The sequence below is a fragment of the Elgaria multicarinata genome, chromosome 9 (genome assembly GCF_023053635.1).
Source record: "Elgaria multicarinata webbii isolate HBS135686 ecotype San Diego chromosome 9, rElgMul1.1.pri, whole genome shotgun sequence".
In the NCBI taxonomy this organism is placed as follows: Eukaryota; Metazoa; Chordata; class Lepidosauria; order Squamata; family Anguidae; genus Elgaria; species Elgaria multicarinata.
The window spans coordinates 95,923,952-95,948,920 of NC_086179.1; the positions used below are offsets into that span (position 1 = coordinate 95,923,952).

At 45.4% G+C, this 24,969-nt stretch overlaps 1 protein-coding gene across 1 annotated transcript in view; it reads right to left on the reverse strand.

Moving 5' to 3' along the window:
* LRP6 (LDL receptor related protein 6) overlaps positions 1–24,969 on the reverse strand; it is a 161,016-nt gene that overhangs the window by 115,454 nt on the left and 20,593 nt on the right. Inside the window, exon 2 of the mRNA XM_063134374.1 lies at positions 13,913–14,306. Coding sequence (XP_062990444.1) covers positions 13,913–14,306 — 394 coding nt within the window. The remainder of the gene's footprint in view (positions 1–13,912; positions 14,307–24,969) is intronic.

Sequence of the window (24,969 nt, forward strand, 5' to 3'; positions counted from 1 at the left end):
CTCAATTTTCTTTGTGGAGAAAATTATGTGTATGAAGCTTGTTTATGTCCTGACTTACTAAATTAAGATTTGATTAATATATTCCACAAAGAGTTTGTTATACTGCTATTAGTATAATACGGCGATAATGAAAAATTGGAACATCCCATCAGGCCACACAACTGAAAGTTGGTTTGAAAGAATTTCAAGTATCACTCTTGCAGAAAAGCTGACTCAAAGTCCCTTAACTAGAGGTAAACCAAGCAGTGGAGATTGGCTCACAGCACTACTCAAATAGAAGAATTGAGTAAGGTTGGTGGTGGCAGTATAACTGCCTCTCCCATTTGTCGTTTAGTTTTAGATTTCTTCTTTTTAGCCAGTGGCTCAGACAATAATTTAGGCTGTTTTGCCTTTTTTGCTAATTTCTTAGCCACTGTCTGAGTGAGCAAGCAGCTCAGGGTTTGTGGCTCCGTTCCTGGGGTTTGAGACGTTGAAGGAACTGAATCCTCTACCAACGCCATGATTGTTGGTCGGGCTGCTGGCTTTTGCAAAGCCTTCTGCCACAAGATAGATTTTAATCTGTCGGCTCTGTTCTTCCTGGCTTGCTTGGAAAAGGACATACAATAATGTGAGCTTCTCCGAGGCACAATAAGCACAGGGTGTGCCCATCGGAGGGTGGCAAGTTACTGCCACACTGAATACATTTGGTAAAAGGGGCCTTCAAGGCCATGCACTCAGAAGAAGCGGTATAGAAGACTAACTATAAATTAAAGGGTTTTTTTTTAAGTAACAAGAAAAAGAAAGAAAGAAGAAATTTGGAGGTAAGAGGCAAATCTCAGCAATCTAACAGGTACGCCGACCTACAAAGTTCCCAGAGAGGCAACCTTGATGATCGTCGAAGAGGAACTGAAAGATAAGGCGGGAACACAGTGGACATGTGTAGACGACAGTGGGGGAGGGGTTCCCGCCTAAAAATCCTTCTCAGCTATTAGAAGTTTCCGAGCGAGGCTCCACGCAGGTGCAGAGGCCCATAAAGTGTGATGCAGAGACCATGAAGAAATAGCTTAGATACTCCCTCAGCTTTGTTATTTGTAACTGAAAGGCCAGCTATGACATTTTAATTTATTAATTTATTTAAAACATTTCTTGGCCACCTTTCAGGGCAGAGGCGCTCACAAGGCGGCTTACAACAATTCATTTTAAAAGAATAAAATAAAGTATATTGTAGGCCTATTTTAGGAAGATGCAACTTTACTCAGATGTAATAGTAAGGTGAGTCATTTGTGTATGAAGTGTTTGTTCTGTATTCCACCCTCTTATATTATCTGTACAAAACATTTGTTGACAGTTTAAACAGTATGAGCAGATACCAAACACACCAAGAACTAACAGTAACGTTCAACTGAGATTTTACTCTTAGAGTAATTACAGAGGGGGAACTTTCTTTTGAGGTAATCCTACTACATTGCTCTGTTTTAGTCATTACAAGGGTTATTATTATAACTACTGGAAAAGAAATCCTTCTTTTCTTATGAAGTGAAAGTGGTCAGATTACAAGTATTAATATTTTATACATAAAATATTTTAGTTCCTTCACACTAACAGCAGAATACCCAATGATATAACAGATAGTTAATTCAGAATGGGCCGTAATAATATATCTTGCTGGATCATATCCAGAAGTCCTTCTAAATCTGGTATTTTGTTCCTTGTCATTTCTGGTTAAATATGCAAATTTGAGGGATTACCACAAGTTAAGAAATGATGAGCTCCCTCCCCTCCACAATTGCTGTGGGGAAAATCCCAGCCCTTCCTCGATGGCATGCACGCAGCAGAGTTGGCAGCAGAGTTGCTGTCAGTGATTCTGTGACGATAACAAAGGTGACAAAAAAATTCGAATGATTTTTTTCACTATGGTCTTACTTTTGAAATACAGTCAAGTCAAGAGTTTGCAGAGAGACTATGGGTATAGATGACTTCACAACTATATGAACAAGACCTTTTGACAGGGAAACTGAAAACCAAATTAGACCTCATCCCTGGTCTAACTGGAAGGTTAGCTCTTAAACCTTGGAGATGAGTATGAAGATGTACTCTTCACCACCACCCTACTGCTCCCCACCCTCTGCCCATATACAAGCCTGCTGTAACCTCCTTTTCTTTAAATGTCTGGGGTTCTTCTGACAATCAAAATGGCTAGAATACTGCACACACACACACATTTTTATTTAACAATGCTCACAGTTTTCAGAAACTCACACAGCAGTGATTAGAGTGTTGGATTAGAATTTGGAAGACCAAAGTTCAAATCCCACCTTGGCCACAAAGCTCACTGGGTGGCTTTGCGCCAATCATTGACTCTCAGCACAACCTGCCTCACAGAAATGTTGTGAGGACAAAATGGAGAGGAGGATCATGTATACAACCTTGAGATCTTTGGAGAGAAAGGAAGAATATAAATGTAATAAATATACGAACACCTTGTTTTAAATGTTTTACTCATCATTATAAAAGAAACTATTTTATAATCCAAAATTATTGGATTATAAACTAATGGGGTTACTTGCAGTTTGCTCTGTTAGGGAAAAGTAAGTTTCATTAAACTTGTGGCAAGATATATACAATAAAGAGGTGTGTAGGGAGGTGGGAGAGAGTTAAGCCATTTAATACAATTCTTAGGTTTCCTTCACTCTCTCATACACATCATTGTGAAACTGTACAGGGCTGTTAGAGGTAACTGCGTAGACAGTAATGTCAATCTTTCCCATGTGATGATCACTCAGACAAGGGTTCCATAAAATGGAGCCAGTCCGTAGATGTCAGTATCAAACATTTCTCTCTCTCCTTGCAAAGTCAAAACAACCATTTTCTGTCCCATCACCTCCTCCTTTAAGATATTCCATATCCCTGGGTGAATCCATCTAATAGACTGTGTAAGGTAACCATGGGCATGTCTACAACTCCCGGCGTTCCGGGAGGGATGGGGGAGGATCTTGCGATTGTCTGATCGCGAGATCCTCCCCTTTGTGCAGACAGCATGCGTGACATCCCAGGGGGAACAAGGGATGTTGCGCCCTCCATTTTCTTTCTTTCTTTCTAGAAGATGAGCGCTTGTGCGCTCCATTGGAAATGTAAGTTGTTTTTTTAAAAAACCTGCTCCTGCTCCCCCACCTCACCCCCGATGGGCACGGAGCACCTGAAGAGCGCCGTGCCTGGCTCCTCACATTTACTTGTGAGGAGCTGGGATGTCCGCCCACACCTCCTGCAGTCCCAGGACGATTCTGAGACTGCGGGGAAAATCAGGCTAAAAGCCATCCCAGTTATCCTGGGGAAATGGAGAGACCATCCCTCCCTGCCTCTGGGATCCCCTGTGCATCATGTCGACGTACAGGGATGATCCCGCAATGATGCCCAGGATAAGGCATGGTGTAGACATACCCTAAGTGTCTCCCAACAATTTTGTTTTTTCAAAATTCACTTCAAGTCGGTGTCTGGACAAGCAGGGGAACAGTGCAGCTTCAGTTGTTTCCCTCACCCCTGAGCATGTTGGTCACATGACCGGGATTACTCTAATTATCTGCACTGCATATAATACCATACAACACAAAGCTTGCAGTAGAGGTTGTAGGGTGGGTGAAATTGTACTGTGAATGCACTGGGTTTGGACATGGCAACCCACAATGTGGTGCAGCTAATTAAGGCAATTCTGGTCACACGATTACCTTAACTACCTGGCACACACAATGACAGTGGAAATGCTGCATTGTTTCTCCTGCTGCTTGGCCCATTTGCTCCTTTTTGCTACTGTGACTCCTAAACAAACTAGAAATGGGGGGCGGGCATAGCAGGCTGCTCATTTTACAAGACAGAACTGCAAAACAGGATTTTTTTCTTGGTTTATGATCCTGGCTTGTTAAAGCAGCAACAATCGAGGATTTGTTTAAGAGACAAGCTAGCAGGAAAGAGCAAAGCAGGACCGAATGGGCTATGTGCATCAACAAGAGCTCGTTCACCATAAGTCAGGATTCTGCTGAATCCTAGCTTATCATTCATTCTTTAAAAAAGGGTGGGGGGCATCTTGCCATTTTTTAAAGTATATGGCCAGTGTTTTGATTCATCTTGGCTTAGCCCCAGCCATTTCATTCTTAGCCTTTTGGATCTCTTCAAGAAGTCTTGTCAACAGAAAATGATATAGTGAAAAGAATTAGCTTTGCTGCTATTTCTCTCCCTTAATAGCTAATCACATATCTGCAAGGCAATAATTTCTTAAAAAGATCAACCAATTAAAAAAAGTCTTCAATGCATAAGCCAAGGTGTCAGCTTGAAAGGTATTTGTGTGATGGGACATGTTATCAGGAAAAGGTATGTCCTACTGATAATTTTAACACAAAATTCTTGGGGTCAAATTATAGATCAGGAGTGGGCAACCTGGTGGCCTCCAGATGTTTTGGACTACAACTCCTATAAATCGCTGACCAATGGTCATGCTAGTTGGGGCTTATGGGAATTGTAGTCCAAAACATTTATGGCTTACCTCTGCTACCGAGCAACAACATGGGTATATATCTCAGCCATAAGTATGCTCACGAATAGTGTAACATTTCGTAAAGTAACACGTGGCTTTCAATAGTGGCTAAGTGAAGTGATCTGGAAGATTTTACAAGACATCTGGAGGAAAAATATAATAAGAGAAGGGAATAAAATACATGCAAATAAGTGTCTGCATCTCTCCCCACTCATCCCCCAACACACACACCCTAATGAGAGACATACTAAGCAGCCAATCCTGTCAAAACCTCCAACTAAGAACACCATTCGTTTCAACTTCAAAAGGGATCGTCAGGGGCAAACAAACTTGCTTAAATCAGAACCAGAATACCAATTCCAGCTTCCCACCCTGTTCCACAGTCAGCAAGCAGCTACACACACCCTATGTACAATTTCCATTTAAGATTACAACAGAATTATATTAGTAATAGAACAGCAGAATTAATATTGTAACAAGGATTTAAAATTAATTCTCTACATTAAGGAAAGATAAGATATTGGGTCCAGATATTAGGACTTGTCATTACCAAACTATCACAATTTCTGAGGTAAAACAAAGTTGTCACCATCAACTCTGAATTGGTAACACGGAACAAGAATTTGTGTGAATAACCACAATACTCTTGTGTTTCACATTTATGAATGCACTGAAATTTAAATATTTGACAATATATGCAAAATAATTGCACATGCACAATGTGCTAATCTCCATTAGGTAAAGTGCATTAGGACTAATTTGCATTAATTAATTAGTGCAAGTAGAATGAAATTCTGGAAAAGTAAATCTGATTCCATCAATGAGAGGATGATAGAATGAACGAAACCTGACAATCCATGAAACACAGACAAATAGGGATGTACTGATTTAACAAAATCTGTACTTCCCTATTTATACATAAAAGCTAACATAGAGCTTTAGCAAATATATATTCTCTCTCCTTTTGGAGTGGTCTCTGAGCTTGTAAAAATATTACTTTTAAACTGCTTATATAAATCAGAACATGAGTTTTTCCGAATGTCTTATTTGCTAAACAAATCTTACTTCCAGTATCTTGTACACTTTTATAACTGAATTTTAAATTTGCCTTTTAGTAATGTGCTGCTTTTAGTGATGTGTTGGTTTTGGATGTTTTAGTTCATAGAATCATTGAATAGCAGAGTTGGAAGGGGCCTACAAGGCCATCGAGTCCAACCCCCTGCTCAATGCAGGAATCCACCCTAAAGCATCCCTGAAAGATGGCTGTCCAGCTGCCTCTTGAAGGCCTCTAGTGTGGGAGAGCCCACAACCTCCCTAGGTAACTGATTCCATTGTTGTACTGCTCTAACAGTCAGGAAGTTTTTCCTGATGTCCAGCCGGAATCTGGCTTCCTGTAACTTGAGCCCGTTATTCCGTGTCCTACACTCTGGGAGGATCGAGAAGAGATCCTGGCCCTCCTCTGTGTGACAACCTTTTAAGTATATGAAGAGTGCTATCATGTCTCCCCTCAATCTTCTCTTCTCCAGGCTAAACATGCCCAGTTCTTTCACTCTCTCTTCATAGGGCTTTGTTTAAGGTTAGTTATATGATGTTTGCATTTGTGTTGTACCCCACCTCAATCCAGAGGGAGAGGCGGGTAACAAATAAATTTATTATTATTATTATTAATTATTATAATATATGGGAGCCCAAACATTCAGAGTTAGGCCACATCTTGGCATTTTATCCAAACATAAAATCTGATGGAGGGAGGCTTTCCATGATCCCAGAGCCACGTTTGATGACAGTCTTAACATCCAGGAAAGCCAGTACCTGGAACAGGGCTTCACTGGTTGATCACAAAACTTTGAGTGGCGGTGGGGGCGAAATTACAAAACAGTGAAGACACTCCATGAAATCTTCAGGACTAGCTTGCTTCATTGGGACTTTGACAAAATAACAAACAAGATCAGGGCCTTTGTGCTTAAGCATTTTGGATTGCAAATGAAAGATTACATTATTTCTGTCTTGGGGCCAGTATTATTCAACATTTTTATTAACGACCTACATGATGGGACTGAAGGGGTCTTATCAAATTTGCAGATGACACAAAACTGGGCAGTCTGGCCAACACCCATAATGACAGAATGAGAATGCAATCTGATTTGGACAGGTTGGAAGACCAGGCTGAGAGGAACAAGAGGTCCTTTAACAGGGAGAAATGTAAGGTATTACACTTAGGGAAGAAAAATGTAGGGTACACATACAATCAAACCCTTATAACTGGGAATTTATCGGGGGGGATAGACAGAAGCTGTTCCTTGAGCCACAAAAGTTCTCCAGGCTGACTGTGTACATTGTTTGCTGAAGCAAGAATGAAGCACGAAGGCTGTGGTTTGGATCTTATTGGCTCCTCTACTAGATTGCCCATTTCCCTCTCAGGAGCTGACAGGCTACATCCCTTCCGCCTCTCACAGCTTCCCAAAGCATTCAGCTTGAGAAGCTAATTGCCTTTTCCTTGCCTGGTTAGAAGTGCAAACCTCCCAGCTCATCTTGAGATAAGACACTTTGAGAAAAGGGTGAGATAACTGTAAGAGACCCGTGTAAGAAATGAGGCAGATTTTTGTCAGTTAAAGCCTGCTAAAATCTACTGACTATGTTAAATTACACAGGTCTACTGTGAAGTCCATCTTTCTGTTCATTAACAAACTCACTATAATGATAGTGCTGTTATGTGCATTAACACATTACATCACCATGAATCCTCAGCAAACAATGTTCACTGAACTCGGTAAGCATCTGTAGATAGGGATTGCTGAAATCGGCAAGCGCTTGCCCTGTCATTACTCCTGCCCACCTCACGACTCCTCCCCCGAGTGCATGCAAGGCTGACAAGCAATCAGTACCCACCCATTGCAGTAATGGCTGCCACCATTAGGATGGCCAGGGAAAATGCTCCCCCCCTCAGTCCAATGAAGGCCTTAAAGGACCCTCTTGGAGCAGAGAAGCTGGGGGGAATTAGCGTGGCAGAGGGAATTGCACACTTTCTGGAGCCTGCTTTCCCCTCTTCTGCTCCAATTGGGGACCTTAAAGGCTCCCTTAACACAAGGGTAAATGGCCACCATTAACGGGGGGGGGAGGGGCAAAGGGCACAATCCTGGAAGCCGCATCCAGTTGGGACCAGATGCAAGGGGGGGGGTTTCCACTGCCCTCACAAACCCAACTGTACACCCACGACATCCCTATCTGAACATGCACAACGATAGATCGTTCTACATCATCTTTGTGGAATTTAACCAGCTTGGCATTTCACCTGTCAAAAGAACTTCAGTGTCAGAATAAGAACAAGATGAAGATACAAGGAGGAAAAAAATTGAGGGAAGCCTAGTAAATGTTACTAATGAGCTGTTGGCAACACTTAAAATGACAATTTCACGGAAGCCATTAAATCTTGTAGCCCACACTAGCTTTTATGAGTTGTGATTAAAACCATATGGAGAAGGGCTAGTGTTATTTTTATACACAGGAATGCATTTGCAAACAGGCAGAGAGTCTATGTTGGTTTTATCTCTCAAAAATATATTTCTTAGCTCAGTAAATAACATGCCTAGTAAACTTTGAAAAATTAGAGGACAAGAGTAACCTCCATCCAGGCAAGTGTAAAGCAACACTCTCTATTGACTAGTCTGCCAAGGAATCCCTGTACATTGCAGAGGATTTGAAGATGTGTGCTAAGGAGCATAAACCTTACACAAAGGCTTGCTGGACCTCACTATCACCCTGCATGAACTGAAAGTCTGCTGTAGACAAACATCTAAACTGCTTCATAGCTGCTCATTGCAGGACAAGATCAGTCATCCATAGGCAAGCTATCTTTAACAGAAGTATATCTGCCATTACTTATTGATTAAGCTTTGATTCATTGGCGTGCATCAGCTGAACCCCCTAATATGCTGCCGCCGCCATGTTTGCCCCGTCGCTGCAGAGCAACTTCAGGGAGAGAGGACAATGCCCGGGAAAATCGGGGCCCTGGGCCAGCCCTGCGTCTCCCAGGGACGCTCTCCCGTTCTCCTCTATGGTGACGCAAGCTGGTTAGGGCGAAGACGCTCGTGGCGAGTAGGGACCGTTGGCTCCGCGGTGATTGGGGTGTCTCCTGCTCCTCCCCATTGCCTCAGCACAGAGCAGCCGCTATTGTCAGCTCAGCCAGCAGCTAGAGGAGGAAGCAGGAGCCGAGCACGGTAGGGGCGGCCAAGTGGCACCGGGGTGAGAAGGTTTTCTCTCGTGTGTTGTGCTGGATGGGGAGAGGGAGGCTGGCGAGCGGGCGGAGGCGTGTAGGGCGTACTGCGTTGGGGTGACTGGCTGGGTGTCGTGCTGGAGGCAAGTGTCACAGTTTTGAAGCTGGAGTCTCCATCGTGTGTGTGTGTGTTAGCCAGCTGAAGCCCTTGGCCCAATTTCCTTTCCCTTCGCAAGGCACGGAGGAACAGCAATCTGGCGCCACATACGTAAAACACACACACTGAATGCAGCTTCCCTGGGGGTTGCTTCCTGCCCGGGCCTCGCGCCTCACCTATCTCCAGCCTCGGCGCACACACCGTACACAGCCTCCCTGGGAGTTGCTCCCTGTACGGGCCTCGCACCGGGCGCCTCGCCTAACTCCAGCCTCACTCAGTGCATGCTGCACACGGCTTCCCCGGATATTGCTCCCTCCCTGCCCTGGCCTCTTCCTAGCCACGGTGTGTGCTACATGTGGCCTGCCGGGGATTGCTTCCTGCGGGGGCTCAAGTGCCCCTCCTCTCTCCAGCTGCGCTGCACGAGGCTTGATGGGGTTGTTCCCTGCCCAGACCTCGCGCCCCATCTTTCTCCAGCTGTTGCAATGCCCTCCTGCCCTGGCCTCAAGTGCAAATCCTTTTTCCAGATCCAGTTGCAATGTGCGTGCACGTGGCTTTATTTGTCTGCCCTGGGCTTTTTCATAACCTGCCAGGCATCCCCTTTCTCCCACCCCCCTTCCACCTACGTAGGGAGTGACTGGGTGATCACTTACTTGTAGGGTGACCATATGAAAAGGAGGACAGGGCTCCTGTATTTTTAACAGTAATATAGAAAAGGGAATTTCAGCAGGTGTGAATTGAAGAGGCTGAAATTCCCTCTTCATCACAACACTTAAAGCTGCAGAAGCCCTGCCCTCTTTTGTATCTGGCCACTCTACTATAGCTAGTGTAGCTTTAACTGTTGTGATGAAGAGAGAATTTCACCCTCTTCAATTGACAGCTGCTGAAATTCCCTTTTCTACAGTACTGTTAAAGTTACAGGAGCCCTGTCCTCCTTTTCATATGGTCACCCAGCCTACTTACTTGCATAAGTAGGTCACCCAGCCTACTTACTTGCACCTACTTACTTGCATAAAAATTTCCATTGGGTTCAGCTGTTTTTGCTAAAGTTGTTAAAGCCAAATGAACATTTTAGTTGCTTTTTTCTACACTGTTCCTAGCTCTACAATATTTATTTATTTTCAAAAAAAGGGCCTTTGGAGAAAAGGGAGTTGCAATCCTGAGCACTCGGGACCATCAAGTGTAGCAACCTGTGCACTGAAATAGTGGGGTACAGTAGCAAATTTTAAAATATGGATCGGTTTGTGGTTAAGATAAAGAAAGGAGCAGACAACTGAACTATAATGAATGTGCTGATACTAGTGCAAATAGCTCTGACTCCTCACTGAAGAACTTACATGAAGATGAAGTTATTGCTGCCACTAGTTCTAGTGTGTGCAATGAACTGAGTAATGAACAACAGAAACAGACTTTGTCTGTTAGTTCAGGTCAGTGTAGTTCCTCTTCAAAGCCATCAGACATTTCACCTGATGACCCAGCCTGTGATGTTCCAAAAAACAGATTAGAACGCCAGTCCCGATTATCTAGAGGTCCTTATCAGCCTAAATTGAGCATATTTCCTAAAACTGAAATGGCAAAAAGTAAAAGAAGTTTTCATTCTGATTGGTATGAAAAGTATAGTTGGCTAGAATACAGCCCATCAAAGGATGCAGCATTTTGTTTTTTCTGCCGTTGCTTCTTCTCTAATATGCCAACAAACAAAGGTCACCCTGATTTAGCATTTATTCGTAAGGGCTTCAGAAGTTGGCATAAGGCTAGCAAAACTTTTAAAAACCACCAACTTTCAAATCTCATGTGTTGAGCTTTTCTTCATGGTCAACTTTTAATGAAGGGAAACCTATTGATGCATTGTTGGATGAGGGCAAGCAGGCTTATCTGACTAAGCAAGAAGAAGAACGATGCCATAACCAAAGAATAATGGAGCGTCTGATTGACATTGTTCTGTGTTTGGCAAAAGGTGGGAGACCATTCAGGGGTCACAATGAAAAAGCTGACAGTGTTGAAAAAGGCTTATTTCTAGATCTTGTCACTATGCACCAAAAATATGATCCCGTAATGGCAGAGCATGTGCAACATTCTCCTCGAAATGCTACCTATCTGAGCAATCGCATCCAAAATGATTTAATTGTGGCCTGTCACAATGTTGTGCAACAACAAATTATTTCTTCACTAAATGGAAAAATGGTTTCAATAATTGCCGACGACACTACTGACTGTGGACACCATGAACAGATATCCATTGTGGTGCGATATTTCGACAATGAAAAACATGGTCCAGTTGAACGTTTTGTATCTGTTCAGAGATTATTAGCAGTTGATGCTCAATCTGTTTTTGACCAGTTAGATCACGTCCTTGGCATTCTTAAAATGGACTGGTCTTCAGTGATGTCTGTCTGTTTTGATGGTGCATCTACTATGTCTGGATGTACTGCAGGAGTTCAAATGAAATGTAAACATCGAAACAGTGAAATACTCTATGTTCACTGCTATGCACATTGCTTGAACCTCGTCCTAGTAGATGCATGCACTTCAAGTCAACAAAACAGAACTGTGTTTCATTTTTTTGGTGTTATTCAGACTCTTTATGCTTTCATGGAGGGGAGTGCTGTGCGACATGCAGTATTGGAGAAAATTGCACAAGACATAGGATCCCAGTTGAAAACTTTGAAGTCACTGTCAAACACAAGATGGGCATGCAGAGCAGAAGCAGTGGCTGCTGTAAAACAAAACTACTCCATCATTTTACAAGCTTTAAAAGAGATAAATGAAACAACTCGCCTTGCTGACGCTAAAATAAAAGCCAAGGGCCTTATCCATGAACTAAATTCATTCAAGTTCATCTTTGCCCTTCATATGATGCACCCTATTCTCCAGATGGTGGTAAAAGTGAGTAAGGCTCTTCAAGCTCCAGAACTCAACCTACTGACTGCAATGACAGGGGTGAAAAGTTTGCGTAACTCTTTGGCTGCGATGAGAAGTGACCCAGAACATTTTTAATCTATTTTCAATGACAGCGTGAAAATATGTGAAGAGCGTGATATATCTATTCCCCCAGTTAAGAAGAGAAGAATATCTACTCGGATTGATGACATGTTTGAGTCCCAGCATCACTTTGATACAAAAGAGGAGCAGGAGAGAATAACTTCCTTTTACCCACTCCTAGACTCAATGATTACTTGCATTGACCAGCGATTTGAACAGGAGACTTGTGAAATTGTGACTGCAGTGGGAAAGCTGTTGAGCTTAGACATTGGCAGGGATGATATTAGAATCATTTCCAAAAAATTTAAAGTGTCCTTGGATGAGTTGGAAGCTGAAGTCAGACTGCTTCGGGGTTATGAAGGATCTGTTCCTAAAGGTAGCACTACAAACACCACCAGAGAATGGCTTGATTGGCTAAAGCAATCGGATCAGTCTTCCATGTTCCAGGCCTTTTACAAATGTATTCAATGATTTGCAATCTTGCCTGTTACAAGCTGTTCATGTGAAAGAGCATTTTCGAAACTAACACATGTAAAAACCAAACTAAGAACTACAATGTCCCAACAGCGACTCGACTCACTCATGATTTTGTACAATGAACAAGAATTGGTTTTGTCAGCTAATTATAATGATGTTATTGAGGAATTTAAGTTCATAACACCTGGTGAGCGATGCCTCCTTCTTTAGGACAGGAAGATCAAGAAACTTGAATCTGTTTTAGTAAGTTTGGATTAGGTCATTATCTGATTAAATTTAAAGATGGTGAAAATTGACTGTATCTTTATATATGCCTGGTTATTACTACAGCAAAAAAAAGTATTCAGAGTCTCCGTTTCAAAATGTGTATTTTTAAAGTACAGATTACTTGTTAATAACAAAAATACAGTTTACTTCAGTTTTCGTTTATTTCGTTTGTTTGATGAGTGAAAAAAGTCCTTTATTACTGTATATTCAATCAATGTTTACCTTAAAAAAAACAACCCCTGGCTGAACCCCCTAATGAAATGTGCTGCGCACGCCTATGCTTTGATTTCACCTCTGAGGAAACACACCATTCTTTAACGTGAAACAAAGTTTGAGAAACATTAGTCTGGAGCTTACATTTATTCAAGGATATATTTCATGTTTAAATGCATTTGCTTACAATTCATCCTGTCTCTCCCTCAGCCAAGATTTAGATTATAAGATTATTATTTATTTATTTGCTGTTATGCTATAAATTGCCACTTGTATTGAATTTATAGCCGTGAAAATATGGAGACAGGTTGGAAAAGAGAGGGAATAGTTGCAATTAACTGATATTAACTGAAAGAATGCTAAAAACACTTGTTTTGAATCACTGACCTTAATTTGTGTCATTCAAGAACCGAACAGCTTTTTGGAATACAAGCAGAAATTCAGAGAAAGTGTGCTTTGCTGCCGAACAGTGACTCTGTAAGTACCACTACAGCAGAATAGGGATATTATTATTATTATTATTATTATTATTATTATTATTATTATTATTATATTTATTTGTATTCCGCCTTTTGCCCAATACTGGACCTCAAGGCGGTATTACAAAGTTTAAAACATACGTTTTAAAACATAGGAAAAGAAATGTAAAAAAAAAAAAGTTTAAAATACACAACACCCCCAAAGGATACTTGTCTCTTAAGCTCCCAGTCCCAAAAAGATGTTGCAGCTGGGGGTGAGATGGTTCTGTGCTGGGAGCCTGAGTCTGCTAGGAGGCAGTTGGAGATTCAGCAGACTAGACAAACCCCCCAAGGCAGGACAACAGCAGCTGCTGATTGGCCCCTTGCTTTGTAGGCTTCCTCTCCTGGCTGGATCCGATGGACATGATCCCAGGTAGCAGGAGCCTGCCTCTTAAGCTCCCAGTCCCAAAAAGATGTTGCAGCTGGGGGTGAGATGGTCCTGTGCATCTTTACACAGAGATAAAGTAGTTTGGATCTGCAATCTTTCCCTAGGAATCTCTACAGAGCAAGAAAAAGTCACCCAGCAAACACACACACACACACACACACACAAAAGAAAAAGTTTAAAAGGAAAAGAGACTTACCCTCTCATAGGATCTAAGGCAATCGCTCTTGGTTGATCCAACTCTTGCCAGAATAAAACTTTTCGCAAAGATCCATCTAAATTGGAAACTTCGATCCGGTTTGTTTCGGAATCTGTCCAATAAAGTTTCTCGCCCAGCCAATCACAAGCTAGCCCATCAGGTGACAAAAGCCCAGAAATAACCACATTTTGCACACTTCCTGTCCTGTTGAATTCTGTTCGCTTAATGGCTTCTTCGCTTACATCACTCCAGTATATCAAGCCATGAATGAAGACGAAGTCCACTGCAGCGGCATCTTCCAAGCTACCCACAACGACCGTAGCATTCTCATTTACCTGCGCAGCATCCACCAATCGTAGATCACGCCGATTTGCATATAGCAACAGTGGAGACGCTTTGAAATAAGAGAAACCAGAAATTAAGCCAGAAATACATTAATGCACAAATTAAGAATTCAATAAACAAAAACCTATATGAAGTGACCAATAAGTTAATAAAAATCACAGACATTAACAATTTCCACAGCTATCACCTTTCTAAAGTAGTAAATGGGATCATAGTTGCCACAACATCTATACTTCACTCTAGCATTATATCAAGTATAAACTCAGGAGAGATACAGCTGATTGGCATTATGGACAACCAGACAAAAAGCACTTCTTCACAAACACATAATTTACTTGTGGATTTTTTTGCCACAAGACGTCACAATGGTCACTGTTTTTTTTCATTGACTGATTGTACGCTGCTCCGGAAGCCTTTTTTCATTGAGGATCCAAATACTAGACAATTTCTCAGGTGATCATGTCTGTAAAAGGCTACTACCCAAAAAGATAGCTAACTGGAGCATGTATGTTCAAAGACAGTATACTTTTGATAACAATACAGTAAGGACCAACAACAAGGGATGGTCATCACAATCACCCCTTACTAATGAGCTTCAAGAGGCATCTGGCTGATAACAATTGGAAAAAGAATGCTAGATGTTTGCTCGTTCTAGCAAGGCAATTCTTTTGCAACTGTATGTAACCAACAAGAGTTTCTGTCTCTTATACAAACACTTATGTATACCTATTATCCAACCTCTATTTCGCTGCACCACCCTATTCTTCATTTTCTAAAAGAATGAGGGAATAATATACTTTTGTGTGTGAGAGTGTGAGTATATTGTCTACCTGAAGTAGCGCCAATGACAGAGCAGACATGGATTTTAAAACAACCTATGAACAAAGTTTATTCATATAGAAACAGATTTCAGACTATAAGAATTATTCTACTAAATCTCACTCACTCCTACCTTCACTAACTCCTCAACCCTGACTCCACAAAACCCTGATTGACTCCTCTAACTCTCTTTAACGAACTCCCTCCTTCTAACTAACTGCCAGACTGTCCTCTGTCTCTCCCTCCATTCAAATCAACTAACCAATCAGACGACACCATACACACTGCTCTCTATTCTACCTCCCCCTCCCACTTACTTACCATTTCCTGAAAATAAAAGAATTGTCCACAGCAAATCCAAACCTGAACCACACCCTTAAATATCCACATATAAACAATAACACAATTTTATGATTTCGTCACATCTACACTTCCTTAGAAGAAAGGTAAGCAGAGATTCCAGTTCTATGCGCTGCATAGCTCATTTGCATTTAGTTACAATCTAAGTAAATTAAGAATGCAATCCTACACACGCTTACCCGGTAGTAAGTCTCACTGAATTCTACACGCATTGTAAGCCCCATTCTAATGATCTACTGATTCTACATCTTCCTTACCATGTTTCAGTTTTTGAAAATTATTTTATTTTTTTAAGGTATTCTATTTCCTATTTTTAAGAGCATGATGTTTCCCTTCTCAATAGAAACAATTTTAAATAGATTACAGTGGCCTGGTTCAGACGACACTCTGGGGTTTGTGGTTAACACTAACCACATGAGGAATGCTTGCAGACAACACTTTTAACCCTTTTGTGATTAAGTTTACCTTAACCACACGCTAACCACAAAGTGGTTAGTGGAACACCTGATTCGTCCAACTGATCCACCCTGTACCCCAGCAGCCCCAGCGGTAGGAGCCCTGGCAGTTACGGTCATCATTTTAGAGCAGGCACCAATGAAATCAGCACTTATATGCATGCATCACCAGGTTTTGCTTTCTGCATCACCATGCCTGCTATACCTCTACAATCATCACAGGGGAGGCAGAAGCCTTCCAGGATGGCTGCGCTAGCCATCAGGCAGTGCCGCCACAATAATCAGAACCTGAGGGGTGTAATGGCACTTCAATGAGATAGGAGAAACGGATGCTTCGTATGGGGAAATTGCAAGCGAGTGTTTAATAAGCTCTACTGTAAGCATGCTCTACTAAGAAGAGCAAAAATCGCTCCAAAAAACTAATGCAAAACACGAAACGGCAGCAGCAGTTAGGGGTGTGCATGGACCCCCCGCTCCGCTTCTCTTCCAGATCCGCGATATGCGGATCGGGCCACTTCGCTCCGCCCATGCCTGCTCCGCTCCGCTGTGGAACTCCGGATCCAGATCGGAGCTCCGTTTCCCCCGCCCATAGGGTTGCATTAAAAGCTAAAAAAGTATACAACTTTTTTTCTGTTAAAGTTAGAAACCTCAAGTTTGGCACCATGACACCTCATGGACGTATACACACGCACGCCAAGTTTCAAGGGAATCCCATCATCCCCTGATTTTTGGGGAATTTTTGAAAATCGGGCACCCCATTCACACCCCTTTCGATAGCTCCGTCAATTTGCACATTAAACACCTCAAACTCGCCACCATGAAAGCTTATCCATGTGTCCACATGGACGCCCAGACTCAAGGCAATCCCATCATCCCCTGATTTTTGGCGGGGCTCTAACCTCTAACGCACCACCCATAACCCTAATTCACACCCCTTTCGATAGCTCCGTCAATTTGCACGTTAGAAACCTCAAACTCGGCACCATGATAGCTTATCCATGTGTCCACATGGACGCCAAGTTTCAAGGCAATCCCATCATCCCCTGATTTTTGGGGAATTTATGAAAATCGGGCACCCCATTCACACCCCTTGCGATAGCTCCGTCAATTTGCATGTTAGAAACCTCAAACTCGGCACCATGATAGCTTATCCATGTGTCCACATGGACGCCCAGACTCAAGGCAATCCCATCATCCCCTGATTTTTGGCGGGGCTTAACTCACCCCAAATTGTCCCATTCTACAACTTCGTCAATTTGCATGTTAGAAACCTCAAACTCGGCACCATGATAGCTTATCCATGTGTCCACATGGACGCCCAGACTCAAGGCAATCCCATCATCCCCTGATTTTTGGCGGGGCTTAAACCTTTTAACTCACCCCAAATCAAGTCCCATTCTACAACTACGTCAATTTGCACGTCAGAAACCTATCCTTTGGGCCCATGACAGCTTACCCATGTGTCCCCATGGACGCCAAGTTTCAAGCCAATCCCATCATCCCCTGATGTTAGGGGAAGTTTTGAAAATCAGACACTCCAGTATGTCAGGGATTTAAAGTTGCAATGCAGACAGCTCAATGGGGCCAGTTCCAAGGAAATCCCAACATGCCATGAGATAACCCTAAATCTTCTTCCACACTTGAAAAATGGATTTTTGAACTTGATAAAGTCTAAGTGAGCGCAGGAAGGACTTCTCCCCTGAGTCAAAGCAAGACACCATCCCTGCGAGGCGGGAAGGGGAGAAGGGAGGGGAGAAGCGAGGGAAGGCAGGCAGCCAGGCAGGCAGCATGCATTGTAGTGCCGCAAGGATGGCTTGAGCACTAATGCATAGCAAACCAACCCGTAAGCGGGCGCAAGGAGGAAGTGAGGCAAAGATGGCTGGTTGTTTCTTTCTAAGCCAGCAGTTACGCATTGAGGGGCACAGAGGAGGACGACTGGGAGCAAGCGTGCCGGAGGGTGCTGGGCACGAACAGCAAAGCCCATCTCCCAGGCACCAGGCGGGCAGAGAGGCAGGCGAGGAGTCAGTCCTGGCAGATGCCCCACCACAGTAGCACCCTGGGTGGGGGAAAGCAGGCAGGCAGGCAGGCAGGCATGCGTTGGCGGGCCCAGAAAAGCTGGTACCTTGCACAAGTAAGCCATAGATCTGCAGGGGAGTCAGTCCCAGCAGATCCAGCTACCTCACAAGGACGGCTCCTAGGCAGGCGGGCAGGCGCATCCACCGTAGTGGCTGTGCTCAACTCGGCGCACTACAAGAGGAGTTGAAGTGAGAGCTCACTTCTCAGAAAACTTAAACTGTCCGTACGCACTAAGTGGCTGTGCTACGGGAGATCAGTGCATTACTGGAGCTTAGCTTTTTCTCAGAGGGGAAGTCCATGAGTTGAAGTGACAGCTTGCTTCTCAAAGAGGGGGTTACAGCGGAAGAGGGGTGGGACAACACTGGGGAGAGAAGCTCGACCAGCTGCTGCTACTAATCCTCACCCACATCCTGGAGGAACACAGCATCCACTGCGAAGTGGCTGTGGTGAAGTCAATGACTGTCATGAGTTGAAGTGAGAGCTCGCTTCTCAGAAAACTTAAACTGTCCGTACGCACTAATTGGCTGTCCCACGGACGACCGGTGCATTACTGGAGCTTAGCTTTTTCTCAGAGGGGAATTCCATGAGTTGAAGTGACAGCTTGCTTCTCAAAGAGGGGTGACAGCGGAAGAGGAAGAGGGGTGGGATGAGACTGAGGAGAGAGAAGAGAGCATCCACCATAGTGGCTGTTCAATGACTGAGCTTCAAGATGAAGTAAAGTGAGAGCTCGCTTCTCAGAAAACTTAAACTGTCCGTACGCACTAAGTGGCTGTGCTACGGGAGATCAGTGGATTGCTGGAGTTTACCTCCCGCACATAGGGGAAGTCCATGAGTTGAAGTGACAGCTTGCTTCTCAAAGCCATGGCACTGGTTCATGCAATGCAGCTTCTCTGTCCCAAGGACGACCGGTGCACTGCTGGAGCTTACCTCCCGCACATAGGGGAAGTCAATGAGTTGAAGTGACAGCTTGCTTCTCAAAGCCATGGCACTGGTTCATGCAATGCAGCTTCTCTGTCCCAAGGACAACCGGTGCACTGCTGGAGCTTACCTCCCACACATAGGGGAAGTCAATGAGTTGAAGTGACAGGTTGCTTCTCAAAATCAGCAGACTGGTCGAGTAGTCCATTTAATCCCTGAGCTATCCAAAGGGTAGCTGGAGTTTACCCTTGGTAAAGTCTTACTCCGTGGACTGCTGGAGTTTACCTCCCTCAATTGGGGAAGTGAATGAATTAAAGTGTCAGGTTGCTTCTCAAAGCCATGAACGTTACCGAGGAAGAGGGGTTGGATGAGACTGCAGAGAGAGCCTTGGCCAGTTGCTGCTCCTCATCACCCACATCCTGGAGGACCACCACCTCCACTGTAGTGGCTGTGCTGAAGTCAATGACTTCCATGAGTTGCAGTGAGAGTGAGCTTCTCAAAGGCGAGGACTCTCCTGTTTCATTTTCGCAGCGAGACAGGCAGCCGCAGTCACACACACACAACCACACACACAATGACAGCTTTTGCACAGAGGCTCATGAGTTGAAGTGACAGCTTGCTTCTCAAAACCATACTTCTGGATCAAGGAGTACGTCTTCCACTCCCAGGGCACTCCAAAGGGCGACCCGTGGACTGCTGGAGTTTACCTCCCGCAATTGGGGTAGTGAATGATGAATTGAAGTGTCAGCTTGCTTCTCAAAGCCATGAACGTTACCGAGGAAGAGGGCTTGGATGAGACTTCCATGAGTTGCAGTGTCCGTTCGCTTCTCAAAGCCAACACTAACTCATTGTGGTGAGTGAGGCGAGGACTAGCCCGTTTCATTTCCACCGCGAGAGAGGCAGCCTGGCTAGTGGTGGTGGTGCCAGGCATTGCCTTGCCCCCTGCTTGCACCTCACCCAAACACGTGCAGTCAATCATGGAGTCTTTTGGAACTGGGTGGAAAACTATCCGGATGAGTTTACTAAGCTGTACCAGACGCCACAGAAATGAAATGAAATCGAGTGTGGTGCTTTGCCCTCACACAGTCACACACACACACACGGACGGTGACAAACTCTGCCTACAGCTTTTGTAGAGACTCATGATGCCCACCAGGCAGGAAGTATTCTCCTTTAGGGGAAGATTCAGCCTGGCAGTGCCTGCTACGTCGTCTACTGTGGTAGTAAGGAAGAGACAGCCTGAATTTGACTTAGTGAACTGAATTGTAGCAGTACTACAGCCAGCCTGCCTGTATGTAAGGCGAAGAAGGCATGACCTTACTGAGAGAGACGAATCGAATGATTCAGAGTTGATGTTGTGAACTGAAACACAGCCACATCATCATCATCATCATCATCATCATTATAATAAAAATAATAAGCCTGCCTGCCTGAACTGTAGTCTGCCTGCCAACCGAAGGAGGGATGGAATTAAAGGGAGGGGAGCCTGCCTGTCACTCCCACGAGGGCTTGAGGGTGGGGTATCCCAGCAGGGGCAGATTGCCCTTCAGAAAGACCAGCTGCTCCACCAAGTCCGGCTCCAAGCGAGAGCGGTCACTATGTCGCCCGCCATAGAGAACACCCTCTCGCTTGGAACACTGGTGGGTAGGCAGCTGAGTCGATCGATGGTCACCCGCGCCAGGTCCGGCCAAATCTGGCAGCGGGATGACCAGTAAGCCAGGGGCTCCATGGAGCAGTCCTCCATGGGCTCTGCCAGGTAACGCTGCACGGCGGTTGCAGCGTCATCCTGGCCGGTGGCTGGGGAGGGTCTCTGCCCAACCACGGCGTGCAGAGCCTCTGCCCAAAACCCCTGGCCTGTGCTCCTGCTGGGAGGGATGCAGGTGAGGCTGCTGCTGCTGCTGCTGCTGACGCTGTGGGGAGTGGTGGCCTGCTCCTCTGCCTCACTCTGACCCACCCTCTTGACCACCCGCACTTCACCCACCAGCATTTCCACCCAGTGCTGCCTGGTATTTGGCCCACAAAGCCCATCCTTCACACGAGGGTCACACATGGCTGCCAACATGTGGACCCTGTCTGTTTGGATGGGCTCCAGCCTCCGCGTCAGGCCGTCCCTCAGCCTAGTCACTGCTTCGCGTACCTCAGGCTCAAAGCGCCTGCCGGTGACGGGATCCTTGTACTCCAGAAACTCGCCCATCCGTTTCTGGAGATGCCTGCATACAGGGATCACCTGGCTGAGGAGGGCAGAGCTAGTGCTCAGGGTCTCGGTGGCCTCAAGGAACGGCTGGAGGACCACCACCAGCTGGGACATGGCGTCCCACTGCTGCTTGCCCAGGGCTGGGTGGACGCCCATGTCCCTGACCCTGAACAAGTCGTGGATGGCACGCTGTTGCTCCACCATACACTCCAGCATGAGGTAGGTGGAGTTCCAGCGTGTCACCACGTCTTGCACTAGCCTGTGCTGCGGGAGATTCAACTCCTCCTGCTTCTCCCGCAGCAATCGACTGCCCTTGACGCTGTGGTGGAAATGGCCTGCCACCTTTCTGCAGCTCTCCAGGAGGTTACGGATACCGGACAGGGGACCGAGGTTGGCCTTGCTGCCCATCCCAAGGCCATCCCTCACCACCAGGTTCAAGACGTGCGCGATGCAGCGGATGCCCTCGAATCCGCCATCGCGCACCGCCTTCACCATGTTGGCTCCCCCATCCGTGACCATGTAACCGCGGGTGAGCTTGTGCCCAGCTAGCCACCCATCCACCATGCGGTTCATGGCCTCCGTAATCTCCCCTGCCGTGTGGGACTGGTCCATCACTTGCGTATGGAGGAGGGCCCAGCAGTAGCCCTCCTTGCCAGTCCCTCTAGTGCTGGATGCTTCCTGCCCCATGGCTGCCCACCAGTGAGCCGTCAGGGACAGGTAAGCGTGCACTCCGCCCTCACTGGACCAAATGTCCGAGGTGAAGTGCACCATCCGTGCCTCTGCCTGGCACAGACGACCCAGCACTAACTCCCTGCAGGAACGGTACAGGGAAGGCACCACCCACCTGCTAAGGGTGGTGCAACACGGCAGCTTATAGTATGGCACCACAAGCGCCATCAGCCTCTTGAAGCCTGCGTTGGCGACGAGGCTGAATGGCTGGTCGTCCAACGCCACCATCTCACCGATGCAGGTGGTGATCTGGGTGGGCGTTGGAAAACGCCATCTTGTGGGTCCATACTTCCCCCACCCCATGTCCTGCAGGGTTGCCTGCCTAACCCTTGTGGGGATGGGAGAGCAGCCTTCGGCTTTCCCCTGGAACCAGTCGCCTTGCCCGCCTCTTTCCCCAGCAAGATCGACTGGTGCTGCCTCTGAAGATGCATCTTCATGCTGCTGGTTCCATAATGCCCTGTAGATGAACCCCTGCTTAGGGTGAGTTTGCAGTGGCAACAGACAGCAAAGCGGGGATCCGCTCCCAACTCAAAGTGGTCCCACACTACACTTGTCTTTCGCTTCCGCGGTGATACCACCAATTGCCCGCCTGAGCTCTCTGGTGTTGCCACAGAAACAGGGGTTGCAGCGGAAGAGGTGTGGGATGAGACTGGGGAGAGAGCCTCAGCCTGCTGCTGCTCCTCCTCAGCACCCACCGCCTCCTCCTCCTCCTGCCCCTCCACTGTGCTGAGAAGAACCTCGTCTAGGAGGTCTGGAGACAGGTCCATCAGCGGGCTCGTGGGCTCAAACGATCATGAAGGAGTTGGGGATACTCCTCCTCCTCCTCTAATGGCACTGCTGCCACCTGCCTCTTGCAAAGGGGCACTTTTCCCATTCCCACCCTCAAAAAGAGAACGTCAGGCACAAGTTGCAGAAGAGAGTGGCTCTGCCTGCTGGTTCTCCTGCTTCTGTTGCGGAGCAGCCAGCCAAGGAGTTGCCCGTTTGATTTTCACAGGAGAGGCAGCCTGCTTACTGGTGCCAGCCTGACCCTTGCCTTGACCACTGCTTTCAGCACGCCCCACCACAGACATGCGCCTGCTCCCTCTTCTCATGATGATATTATACTAATACTACTAATGATATCTGTAAGAATATACTAATACTACTAATAATATGTATAAGAATAAAATATTAATACTAATAATAATATGTATAAGAATAATATGTATAAGAATATAATAATATGTATAAGAAATATTACTATATGTAGGGAAATGGGACAAGAAGTGTGTGTGCTTTGCCCAAACAGGATTTGAAATGCTCAATCTGTGGCTGTTGCACTTCACAAACAGTGCACACAGCACACTCACACAATAACACAGCCACACACACAGTCCAAGTAACAGAGAGAAGAAATAGAGAATAAATTTTTTTTGGTATCTTTTGGTATTTTTTTGTATATAGAAGGAAGAAGGAAGATGAAACACAGTCAGGCTTTAAGAGGGGGGGGGACAACCAAACAAACAAACAAACACACACTCCAAAATTTAAAAATAAAGTTTATATTAAATCAAAGTAAGGGAAAAACACAGAGCAAACTAAGCTAAAAGTCAGAAAGAAGCAAACAAACACACACACGCGCCAAGCTAAATCCTAATCTATCTCCAAACATAGCAGCAGCAACTAACTAAAGGAGCTCCTCTCTCCACGAACGCCAAAACCCACAAGACGCTACGAGCTCAAAGCTCTGAGGGTGCCTCTGCCTTAGTCCCCCCCTCGAACGCTGGGATTGGAGAATGCTTCATGAGGTGATCAATTCTCATCAGGATTGGGAGTTGAATGTGCCTATCATCGCTTCAAAAAAAAAAAAACCGCCGGTTTACCCGCGCTGTCCGTTTGTTTACCCGATTTTTAAAAAAATATAGCACGCGAACCACAGCATGCAGAGAGCTGAGAGTATGCTCAAAATGACCCCCAGCCATGACTCTCTAAGCACAAGAATTTTCAGAAAGATAGCATCAAAAACAACACAGTTATCCCCCTTTCTTTTCTGCAATGGGCAGAATGTTTCAAGATGGCGATCGGATCGAACCGCGGAAACCGGAGCGCTCCGAAAATGGCCGCTTCTCTTCACCTTGCTTCTAGGGGTCCGCGGTCCGCTTCTACTCTGCCTCTGGGCAAGGCGGAGCAGGCCAATTCGCTCCTGCTTCTGCGCTTCTAATCGGAGCGGAGCACATGCCTAGCAGCAGTGAGTGTATCAATAAGCAGTCCAGAGCAACCATAGAGCCTGCTGGCTACAGTGGCCCCACCTAGTTAGGCAACTCTGTACTGGAAGCTCTATGCCTTAACCACGGCCCCTTAACCACGGACACATGTCAGATGACACTTTTAGCCATGGTTAGTGCTGCTAACCACGTTGCATAATGTGTTTAGTGAGAATAACCACAATGTAGTTAACGGGCAAGATGGTTAGGTAAAATGTGTCAGACGACACCGTAAACCATGGTTAACGATTCTGTTAACCATTTTGTGGTTAAGCAGCATAGTTTAGCGTGTTGTCTGAACGGGGTCACTGTAGGCCAAACCTGCACAACTTGTGACCCACCAAGACAAATGCAGCCATTTGAAAACCATTTTAGTGCCAAACCCATGCCAGAAAGCAGAATAAAATGAGTCCAGATTATCAGTATCATTCAAGAGTGCCTAGAGTAGCAGAGCAACCATCAACTTGGGCACCTTTCTCCATGAAGGTATATTTGCAAGAAACATTATGTTGCTCACTATCTTCCTTCTAGAAAGTGCTGGACACTTGCTGTAGCCTAACCTAATCCATGTCTATTTAGAAGCAAGTTATGCTTTGTTTAGTGGGACTTGTTCTCAAAGAGGGGTGCACAGAACTTAAGCATTAGCCTTCAATTAAGGCTTGGATGCACAACTTTTTTGACCCAGCAGGCCAGATGTGATACTCGGGTCTCAGATTGGGGACTTCACATGCATGCACACACATACATACACACACTTCAGTGATCCTAATACAGATGTCTCATTCCTCACTGCTAGCAGCAGCAAGAAAAGTGTGATAGGAAGATCAGTGTGGGAACAGAGAGCCTTCTCTCTCTCTCCCTCCAGCAAACCTATACAAAAGACTTTCCACTCCCTCCCTCAAAGACCCTTATACAAAT